General features: G+C 41.6%; 1 protein-coding gene across 14 annotated transcripts in view; it reads left to right on the top strand.

Annotated features, from left to right (window-relative positions):
• MACF1 (microtubule actin crosslinking factor 1) overlaps positions 1-11867 on the top strand; it is a 330452-nt gene that overhangs the window by 205610 nt on the left and 112975 nt on the right. For 9 of the 14 annotated variants that reach the window (XM_049617430.1, XM_049617434.1, XM_049617429.1 and 6 more), the window contains exons 35-37: positions 576-711; positions 4448-9895; positions 10728-10877. In XM_049617430.1, the coding sequence (XP_049473387.1) occupies positions 576-711; positions 4448-9895; positions 10728-10877 (5734 nt within the window). The remainder of the gene's footprint in view (positions 1-575; positions 712-4447; positions 9896-10727; positions 10878-11867) is intronic. The other 5 variants (XM_049617441.1, XM_049617439.1, XM_049617440.1 and 2 more) reach the window with 1 other exon arrangement.

The raw sequence follows: 11867 nt of genomic DNA, 5'->3' as shown, positions 1-11867 counted from the left end.
ACACACACACACACACACACACACACACACACACACACACACACACACACAGGATATACTTAGCCTGCAGGCAGGAGCAGAGAAGTCCAGTGATTCTATTGATCTGGGGCAGGAGTTTCATCAGATTAGCAAGGACAGAGTGCAAGGCTAATAACGGGGAGCTAATAGAGACTATGGACTGTGGGGTCTGGACTACAAAAAGAAGATACTGAAGATCGTAGGGAGGAATGATAGATTAAGAAAAAAGTGGGAGAGTTAAGGAGGGCTTAGGAAATCTCAATAAATTGATGGGTAGTTGCAAAATTCACCAAATCCAAGATTGTGATTACCTCTAGGGAGAAAGGTAAAAGAACAGGGTTGGTGACAAATGTACATGGGACTTTGAATATATCCGTAATGTCTTATTTCCATGAAAAAGATCTAAAGTAAATCTGGTACGGTACTAAAACTTGGCAAAGGTGGATAGTTGGGTAATAGGTAAATGAGAGGTTATTTTCTCTTTTGTCTGTTTAAAATATTTTATTCTTAGAAGAGAACGTTTTTCCCTAAAAGAGCTTCAATGTTTCATCTTCTAGGCTCTCAGAAAAAGAGAAGGAACAAATATCTGAACAATTAAATGCCCTAAATAAGGCTTACCATGACCTTTGTGATGGTTCAGCAAACCAGCTTCAGCAACTTCAGAGCCAGTTGGCCCAACAGACAGAACAAAAGGTACATTTAGTTTCTCTCTCCAAATAGGAAAGGTACCTTTTGAATGGTATGAAAGCAGCTTTGCTGATTGAGAATCATGTTCACTAGCTTTCCATGACCAATGTGACTTAATTTTTAACCTCACCATAGCAGCCATTTGTCTTGTGTTTCTTTACTGGGGTTCCATGATGTATTGGTCAGTCAAGAACACTAGAAGGCACTTATGGCCAACGCTGTAGACCTGATTTACAGTTTCTGTTTCTGCCATTTTATGGCAGACCGCAATTGAAGAGAATATAAATCTTATATCTGATCACAGGGCAGCAAGATTACTCCTTCATGGCGTTGTCATTCAAAAGTTGACAGCCAGAAGTTCTGAATATTGGGAAGAAAAAGCCATGTCCTTCTTCCTCCATATTTTTTTTCATGGCTACTAAATAAGTGAGAAATGTTCATTTTCCAAGCAAACTGGTGGATTGGTTGTACTGACTGAGACGCTGGTTCCCCTCACCCATGGTCATTCCATAGTGTGACATCTTTACCAGTTCCCACTCATGTTCCCTTCCCAGACCATAGGAAAATTGTCAAGTTCCTGCTGGTTGTCCTGAGTTCTTCCTGGATTTTTGTGTGTATATGTAAACTTACCATATTATATACATGTGTCTCTGGGATATATATGTGTTTGCCTGCTTATTTCCTATGTTGTGAAGCAATGGCCAAATTATGTGGGGCAGGTCAAAATTTAAGCTCATGTGGTTGTCAGATTTGGTCTCGATGATGCTCAAAATGATATTCAGACAAAACATGCTTTGACTCTGGTCCTTGGGTATGAAATTGGTGCATCAGGAGCTAGAGTTATAAAGATCACAAGACAGAACCAGCTATGATTTGTTTGAGAGTAGTTTTCCAGAAAGAATATGCTGGTTTAGCATCCTTATGTAAGGTAGCCCACTTCTAATGGCTTATTGCTTCACCATATAAGGGAGTATGTGAAAAGTTTTAACAATTGCTTGCTGAGAACACCCAGTTCTCATTTTGAAAGGTTAAAAAAGGGGGGGGGGGGGAAAGAAAGAAAGACAAGCTGCTGAGCACCACTACATTGAGCATGATGTGTCCCCTGTTACTGTTTGTGTGTTTCATGTGAAGTATTGTTCTGATTAACTGACATCCTTGCTTACAAGTTTCACTAACCCTTTGGAGTTTAAGCACAAATGCACAAAAGGGAAAAAGAGGACGACCTGTTTGGGGTTCTTTTTTACAAAAAAACAAACAGTCGCATGCTGGACGCTAACCCCAAGCTTACACTGTGTGTGCGATGCGGCTGAGCTGCTCCGTAAGGCTCTCTCTCTATCTGCCCAAGGCGTGCTGCGACTCTGGTAAGTAGAAGCCTTTTACGTTTCCTTTCCTCCTCTCCGTCTGTCTTTCTCTGCTTGTTTAGGTCAGAATGCCCTTGTTTGGTGGGGCTGAACTGGATTTCTCTGGATTATTGCCCGGCTCGGTGCTTCTTGCCTGTCCTTCAATCCTGAGAGTATTGGAAGGAACAGCCTGTAGTCTTTTCTCTTTGTCTAGCAATTGGCTAGACTCCAGGTTTTTCTTCAATATCAGTATTTGAGGAATCTCACAGAAGAAATTAGAAGTTCTCAAAAGAATTTTTTCCTTTGTCATCTTGTCTGCTTCTGAACAGTCTTTACGTGGATTTTATAAAAGGAATTTTTCATGTATCTCAAAGAGTCCTATGCTAGTGCGATTTTCCCTTCAGTCTCTACAGAACAAATACCTGGTAAATGCATATAATATACATTTGCGTCATACAAGTGGAACTACTTTCTAGGTTCAGAACACAGAAGGAGGATGGGGAACAACACATAATATTTTAAGTAGTGGTGAGAATTCTATGTGTTAGTCCATTATTTGAATAAATACAGTGAGATTAGGGATGTGAACCAAATGTGTTCCCTCATTTGCTCTCCATTCTTTGTCTCTTATACTGTGCAACTAATTGAATTTGAAATTCTCAGTGCATGCCTTTAAAATCTGGGGGCAAGTAGTTTAAAGATTTTAAGGATTTCCTTACTGGTTACCAATTTATTCATTAATTCAACAAATGTTTCTTGAACTGCCAGTACTGTTCTTAGACACTGAATGGGCAGATACCTGCTCTTACAGAGTTTACTCTCCCTGAGACAGAATGGAATGCATTATTTAGGAGGCAGAGAAGTGATTGGCAGTTGCTTCAACAACATCCTCCATGGATAAATCCTCCATGGATTAGTTCAAGAGTTAAACGAGGATCAGAAAGTAATACTGACTGAAGGGGGCAGACAAAATCATCTATAGGAAACAAAGATAATGAACATAAACAAGAAGAGGTAGAAAGTTGAAAGTAATAAAAGTAAGTGACAAAACACTTGAATGATTTAATCTTTTTTATTTTTTTAAGTTTAATTATTTTGAGACAGAGCAAGCATGAGCAGGGGCGGGGCAGAGAGAGTATCCCAAGCAGTCTCCATGTTGGAGCGTGGAGCCTGACACAGGGTTTGATCTCATGAACCATGAGATCATGACCTGAGCTGAAATCAAGACTTGGACGCTTAACTGACTGAACCACCCAGGCACCTGTTAAACGATTAAATTTCTGAATACCATCATTCTGTGATAAAAGGCTTTCAAACAGGAAGGAGCCATTTTTAGGCTTTTTGGGAAGGGTAACTTTGGCAATGTGTAGATTTTCTTGCTTTACTGGACGTAGGACCTAACTCCTGAGTGTGATGCAGTCTACTGTGCCTTTCCTTCATGCTCTTCTGGGTCTGATAGAGGAGGCAATTTAATAGCATGAGACTTAGAGTCAGGCCTTGATTTGACTCTGAATCTCACTTGTTTTGTGATCTTGGACAAGTTACTTAATAACTTCGCTGTGCCTCATTTTCTCATCTGGAAACTAAAGATTAAAATAACTGTTTTCATAGGATTGTTGTGAGAAGTAAATATCAGTGCTCAATAAATATATTAAGTGCCCAACAAATTGTAGGTGTATCTTGGAGGCTGTACTACCCATTTTAGCCTGGACCAGAAGAAAAGTTCCTAGTGGTTAGAGGCAAAGGTCCCCAGTCTGTTCCTTCCTTGACTTGCTACTTCTGATTCCCAGAACTAATTTAACCAAGAGCCATTGCCTTGGGAGATACTTACAGTGGCCACTGCATGAGACTGCCCCAGTTGTGGAACAGCTGCTTGAGTGGTACACGTTGGGCTGTTTACAGAGCTGCACACATGTCATGTGGCCATTGGGCTGCTTGACTCTTCTAATCCTGTGGATTGGTCCTGCCGAACTCATTGGCAGAGACATCCTACTTCAGGATCTTCTGCACAGGTTACAACACTGAGAAGCTGTTTTATAGGGTTGACTTTTCACTTTTGAGGAACTGGTAGATTTCTGGAAGAACCTTTGTGGTGATTTAGTCTTAGAGCTGACCTTTCACCTTCACCGCTTGCTACTTTGTAGAGCTTGTCACTCAGATATGCTTAATGCCAGCATCTGTCAAGTAATCTGTGAACTTCCAGCCACATTCAACATTCTGCAGTTTAGAAAAACTCTTTTTTAGTATTAACGGTGCCAGGCTTCAGTGTTTCCTACACATTGGGGCTCATTCCAGGCTGGGTTTTTCTTGTGGTCAGAATTTGATAGACTATAGTTCTTTGAAGGAATGCTTTCACCAGGCATGCTTCTCTGATTCAGTTTTCTTTTTCGTTTTCCTTTTAGGGCTGCAGAGCTGTTGCTGGGGTGATTGACCTAGGCACAGTGGAGATATTTCCCATCTTCAAAGCCATGCAAAAGGGCCTCATTGACCAAGACACAGGCCTTGTGCTCCTGGAATCCCAGGTTATCATGTCTGGCCTCATTGCCCCTGAGACCAGTGAAAAGCTCTCTCTGGAAGAGGGTCTAGCCAGAAACCTCATTAATCCCCAGGTGTACCAGCAGCTGTGGGAGCTACAGGATGCCCTGTCCTTAATAAGCAGGCTTACTGAGAGCAAAGGCCTTCCTTCCGTGGTGGAAGCAATTGAAAAGAAAATAATCAGTGAGAGAATTGGACTAAAAGTGTTGGAAGCTCACCTGGCAACTGGAGGTTTCAGTTTCCCTCCTAACGAGGGCTGCGTCAACCTAGAGGAGGCTTTTCACCAAGGCCTTATTTCTGCAAGGCTTCACTCAGTGTTAGAGTCTTACTTGAAATCATCCAAGAATTTGATAGACCCCAACACAGCTGAGAAAATCAGTTTGCTAGATCTGACGCAGAGATGTATTGTCCACCAGGAATCAGGGTTGAAACTGCTCCCCGTCAAACAACTGGCAGGGGGAATGGTGAGCCTAAAATCAGGCCGGAAGGTTAGTGTTTTTCGTGCAGTTCAGGAAGGCCTAATAGATAGGCAGGTCACTGTCCGGCTGCTGGAAGCTCAGCTTTTTGCTGGTGGCATAGTAGATCCAAGAACAGGACACAGACTTACTGTAGAAGAGGCTGTAAGACATAATTTGATTGACCAAGATATGGCCTGTGCTATTCTCATAAGGCAGCTTCAGACAGGAGGTATCATAGACACCATCACTGGGCATAGGCTGACAATAGATGAAGCAGTGAGCAATGATCTAGTAGCTGCTAAGATTGCTCTTGTGATTCTGGAGTCCCTTTGGTCATTCATGGGGTTGCTGTGGCCTGAATCTGGAGAGATCCTCCCAATCACAGATGCCCTGGAACAAGGTATTGTGTCTACTGAACTAGCTCACAAAATTCTTAGTGGCCGACAACATATTAAAGCTCTGTTTCTGCCAGCAAGCACAGAGGTTTGGTCCTGGAGAAAAGCAGTAGAAGATGGTATGTTGGACAAAGATCTTGTCAATAACTTAAAATCTGTTTGCATACCTGATGTGATGCCCCACATGCAATTAGCAGATTATTCAGAACGAACCAAATTGAACATTAATCCTGGAGCAGTAGGTCTACCACACAGCAGGTGCCAAACTGAGGGCGTAGTAAGCCATGGTGAGAAGCTGTTGTTTCAGCTGATGACTCACAGCTATATTAATGTGCAGGATGGACAGAGGCTGCTCCTGGTAGATGACGAGCTGTTAGAGACACTGACAGCAAGAGGAGAATATCAAGCAAGTCCTCCAGAAGTGTTTGAAATTGGGCATCAGAGACTAGAAAGTCCCAAGGGATTACAAGAATTGGTGAATGTCAAAACCACAGAAACGTTCTCTGATGGACTGAGTGTGAAGCCACGTGAGCTCCAGATTTCTTCTCAGAACAAAGACTATCCCACTCAGGCAGTTTGCAATGAAGCAAAAGGCAAAAGGACCACAATGGAAACTGAAGGTTCCTCAGTAGAGAACTCTGAAAGGGACCTGTTTGTGGGGGAACAAAAAGTGAGAAATCCAAATGTTGATTCTTTGATGGTCCTAGATAAAGTCCAATCAGAGTTAAAAGGACAATTGCTAGGTACCAAAAAGGAAGAACTAGCAGGAATGTCTACCAGAGAAAATGTTAGCAGGAGATTTCTCCTTACAGTACCCACTGAGGAAGCTGAAGCTGTGACCTTGGCGGTAGGCAAAGAGCCTTTCTCTGTCGAGACACCGAAGGAAGAATGGCAGAATTCCAGAAAGGCTTCCTTTCTGTGTCAGACAGAACAAGCAAACACACTTGACACTGAAATTCCAGGTGAAACTGGGAGGCTACTCCTAAAACCCCAAAGCAAAAAGCCACAATTTCAGATAAAGAAAACTCTAGACTTAGAATCAGAGCTAAAGTCTGAAGATGACATGAATATTCATACTCTAGATAAACAGAAAACCTTAAATAAAACATTTTTGGATAGGGATGACCATAAACATAATCCAGAAGGACACAACATTGCAGGCGGTAGTACGATGACATTAGAAAAAACAGATGCAGAAGATCATGGTCATGAAACCTCCCTGCCATGCAGTCATCCTTCAGAATTGCTCCCGGAAGCTACCTTAAATACGTTATCTGCACAATTACTAGATGGTGGTATCATTCACGGACAAACAGGTCAGAAGCTCTTATTAAATGAGGCAATAGCCCAAGGTATTGTGCCCAGCCACACTGCCGTCAAACTAATGGGAAAGCTGAACATGTTTCGTGGCTTCTTTGACTCTCAGACCTGCGAGTCTTTGACTACTGAAGAAGTCATCGATGAAGGTCTGATGGATGAGAAACTATTACATAATGTCCTCAGGGCGGACAAAGCTATAAGTGGAGTCTTAGACCCCCGTAGCCACACACTGTGCTCTGTGAGGGAAGCAGTTGCAATGGGACTTCTTGACACACAAACAGCCTTGAGAATTTTAGAGGGGCAGGTGGTGACTGGTGGCATTGTTGACCTGAAACGAAGCAAAAAAGTTTCAGTAACTTTGGCCTCAAATCTTGGCTTGGTGGACAGTGCTGATGAGACAGAGCTTATAAATCTGGAGAAAGCTTCCAAAGGCAGAGATGCTGAGAAAACAGTCAGGGAGAGATTTATTAGCTTACAAATGGAAACAACTGGAATTCTAGACCCTGAGAGCAAAGCTCCTTTAACAGTCATGCAGTCCATTGACAGAGGACTTCTGGAGAGAGAGGAGGCTGTTCAGTTGTTGACCAAGCAGGTGGCGGATGGAGGTATCATTCACCATACATCTGGGATGAGACTTTCTGTTGATAATGCCTTTGAACATGGCATCATTGATGAAGATTTAGCCAAGCAACTCAGAAAAGTTGAGAACTTAAGCCTCCATCGCTTTTTTCATCCTGAAACCAAGGAAACTATTTCCCTTTCTGAAGCCATAAAATTAGAACTTGTTAACCCAGACTTGAAAAGAGAAATCCAAGAAATTCAGGCTTTGCCTGGAAGCTTTGTAGGTCACATTTCTGGCCAGAGATTGGCCTTGGCAGAAGCTGAAAAAGAAGGACTGTTAACTAATGAAGCAATATTGTCTTCAGGAATGATGCATGGGATTGTAGATCCTGAGAATTACAGAATTGTTCCCTATTCAGAATTAGTAAAGAAATGTAAGATTGATATTGAATCTGGACAGAGATATCTAGAAGTAATTCCCTTCTCAGACATTAAAGATGGAGCAAGTGACAAAGTGCTTACATTGTCTCAAGCAACTCAGCTTGGAAAAGTGGACTTTGTATCTACACTGAAGGTTTTGGAAGCTCAAGCAAATACTGGGGGGATAATAGATACTGCCACAGGAAAAAGACTGACATTGGCATCAGCCTTAGAACAGAAATTAGTGGATGAAAACATGGTTAAAATTATTGCATCTCATCAGGTGTTAAATGGAGGAATTGTTGACATATTTAATGATCAGAGAGTGACTTTAAAGGAAGCTGTTGAGAAAAGATTGATCAGTCCTGAACTGGCAGCTATGATCCAGGTAGATCCTTTAGAGTCCTGCAATCATGGGGCTCAGATTGAGAAGCAAGATGGGATTGAAGTACGTGAAATAGAGAAGGAATTTCTAAGAAAGGAAATGTTAGTTGTATGTAATCAGACTGCTGGAATGAGTTGTGGTAAAGGAGCAAGTGAGAAATTATTTCAGATTGCAAGTCAGACTGTACAAGGAAAGGTTCAGACAAGAGTTTCTGATGGGGGGCAGGCCAAAAAGAGCATGGAAATTTCATTACAGGAAATGGAGTGCAAGGATCAAGATAAAAAGAGAGTTTCTCCAGATGCTGAAGAATCTGTCGGTATCATAAGTCCTGGCGATCATAAAGGTACATTGTTGGGCCAAGGTTCAGCGACACTCTCTCGCTCAGAAGCTCATGATTTTAAATTCAAAGAGGTGGCTAGTAATGATGTGGAAAAAAACACAAATGAAGAGCAGGAAACAGTAGGAGCCCAAATAGAAATTACTTCCCATATGAAATGGTCTACATCAGGTCCAGATTCTAAAGAGATAAGGGAAAACCAAGAAAGAATTATTTCAGAAGTACAGGAATCAGATTATGAAACTTCAGGCAGATTGCTGAGTGAGCAGGTTATGCAGAAATCAATGAATAGCAGAGAGAAAAGTAAGAGGAAGGAGAGGGAGATGAATCTAGAAGAAAGTGTTGAAACACACAAACCAGTTCTTTCCAAAGAAAAGTTGAATCAAGAAACCATTGTTACAGCTGACCAGGGATCCACCGTAGAGAATCTACCTGTGGAAATAGCCATTAGTGAAAAAGAAGCTGGTAGAGAGCTGGAATTTTCTGTTATTTGTAAAGATGAAAACTCTTCCCAAATGATACCCAAAGGAATTTCTGTAAATCAGGATGCTTTAACATTCTTCAAACCCAATCAAGTTAGTGAAGGAGAAGTAAAAAATTTAAACCTCTGCCTAACTTTAAAAGCAGAAGAAAATTTTTCTCAAATTACTTGTGGGGCCCAGAGTGAACCATTCTCTTCTATGACCCCAGGACCTAAAGGATTACACTATCAGGAATTAGTTGGAAAGACCCAAGTTGCAGGCAGATCCCAAATTTCTGAAACAAACAAGCCTCTCCAGGGAACCATCAGACCAGAGACCAATGATTACCAAGATTCCTGTGTTACTTTTAAAACCAAAGAAACCAAAGATCTGATTCGCTCATCTAATGGATATAAAGAAAGATCATACCAAGAAGTACCTTCTGACTCAACAAGAACTCTTAAACTGGAAGAAAGTACAGTTTCTAGAGTAGACCCAAAAGAAGTCAGCTATCTGGAAGTCTCAGACAAAAAGGACTTTTATCATCAAGACAGCAAAAGTGATAATGAAATCTGTGGAATTCTTGCATCTAAAATAGTAACAACTCAGGAAATAACTGGAGAGAAATTTCTAGAAATGTCCAGCCCTACAGTTACAGATGTAGAGGCAGCATCTTTTGAGGGCATAGTGACTCAGGGCAATCCCAGAGTCTTAGTGTCCCTTCTTCCAGAGAAACTCTTCAAAGATGTGTCTCAAAAAGAGAGGACAGGGCAACAAGATGCCACCATTAGTTCAATTATTGCAGAGACCAGTGAAGAAAATCCAGTGCCGCTCATATACCCTACAATGAAGATGGATGAGAGGACCCCACAAGAAGAGCTCACAGAAAGCCCTGGCGGTGAACAGACTGCTTTCACGACTACACCTGGGGGAAAGGGACATGAAGGTGTAAACCCAGAGCCCTTCCGAGCAACTAAAGTAAGTTTGCCAATGGTGTGTTTGTATATACGTATTTTATTTTATTTTATTTTATTTTATTTTATTTTATTTTATTTTATTTTATTTTATTTAAAAAAAAGTTTATTTATTTTGAGAGAGAGAGCAAGTGAGCAGGGGAGGGGCAGAGAGAGGGAGAGACAGAGAATCCCAAGCAGGCTCCATGCCATCAGCCCAGAGCCCGATGCAGGGCTTGAATCCACGAACCATGAGATGATGTCCAGAGCCGAAACCAAGAGTTGGATGCTTAAGCAGTTGAACCACCCAGGCACCCCTGTGTGTGTGTGTGTGTGTGTGTGTGTGTGTGTGTGTGTGTGTGTGTATTTTAGATATAACTAATTTAATGCTAAAACTCTTGACTGGATATTGAGTTTACATATGTATAATTGTGTGCATGCATACAGCTTCAGGGGACTAGATGATTCTGTAAGGTATAACTTAATTTATCATCATCTGTTTGTTATATAGCTGTTCAAAAATAGGCAGCATGTCTTTCCGAAAATCGTAAGGGTTTTAATTTAGAAACCAACATTGGAACTAATATGAAATATTGGAGCAATGTTATCTGAAATCAGAATAGCTTTTGGAAGTTTCACTAAAATGATGCTATATTGATAACTATGAGTCTCTCCTCCCCAAAGAAATTAATAAAATCACTCTTTTGTCTGACAGTTGAAGGCAACATGTTTTATTTCATCCCACCCTATGTGTAGTAAAAATTCTATTTTGTCTACTGGTAAGACCCAAACTACTTTTAAAAGCATATTTAAAGGAGGATGTCAGATCTGAGTGAGTTTTCTTTTTGGTTCCACAGAATGTATTTAACCGGCAACTCTGCCTAGAACATGATGAGAAGCTGGTATCTTATCTGTCTCTATTACGAGACATTGAAATGAGGACCAAACAGATTCAACCTCTGGACCTAAACCTGGCAGAGCTACAGGATCTGCTGTGTCAGGCCAAGGTGGGTTCCCAGAGACTTCCCCCAGGCCCACCAGCTTGGGAAAATAGAGACTCTTCAGGAGGAAAAACATGTTCAAAAATACTAACCATTTAAAGGAAAAAAAAAAAAAAAAAAAAAAAAAAATTGAAAAAGTAGAACTGGAGATCTCTGGAGAACACCAGGAAACACTGGTCTCCCAGAAACCAAAGCAGAAGAGACTCGAGGGAGGAGTTACGGAAGGAGGAAATACAGGAGGGGGACTAAGTACAGTGAGGACTGAAAGGGAGATTTAGTGCCAGAGAGTCATTGATGACCTTGATAAGAACAGTGTAAGATCGCAGGATATAAACAAGGTTGCCATGAGAACAAATGGGAGGTTGGAAGGTGGGAGCAATTAATGTAAATCGTTCTTTCCAGAAGTTTGGTAGTGCAGGTGAGGAGAGAGGTAGGGCACTAGCTGTAGGGGGTACGCTGAAAGAGGAATGTTTTGAGTGGATTTGGGGGCCAAGAGAAAGAACCAATAGAAAAGGAGAACTCGTTAGGGGAGAGAAGTAATAATTGATGGCATGAGATTCCTGAGGACATAATTAGACAGTTTTGAGATGGGGAAACCTGGAGGTTAAGACTTGCCATAGGATTGGAGTCACAACAAGGACAGACTGTAGAAGCTGAGCAGTTCTCTCAATATCCAGAGTATGGTCTTGCATAGGGTGGCTGAAGAGCAGGTGAGGACAGTGCCCAGAACCACTAAGCTTTTCCACAGCTTATTTCTGGCTTTTTTGCTGAGGATCAGAATATTGTAGACTGGCTGAGTGGGAAGGCTGGGTTGGGATATTTTATATTTTTTGGTTCTGCCCCCTTGGAATTTGGAGTGGAAGAGTCCTTCTTTCATTTGTCTTGTTTGTTTGTTTATTTTTGAGAGAGAAACAGAGCAGGAGCAGGGGAAAGGACAGGGAGAGAGAAGGAAACAGAATCTGAAGCAGGCTTCAGGCTCTGAGCTGTCAGCACAGA

This window comes from Panthera uncia, assembly GCF_023721935.1.
Source record: "Panthera uncia isolate 11264 chromosome C1 unlocalized genomic scaffold, Puncia_PCG_1.0 HiC_scaffold_4, whole genome shotgun sequence".
Taxonomy (NCBI): Eukaryota; Metazoa; Chordata; class Mammalia; order Carnivora; family Felidae; genus Panthera; species Panthera uncia.
This window is presented reverse-complemented; position numbering and strand designations above follow the sequence as displayed.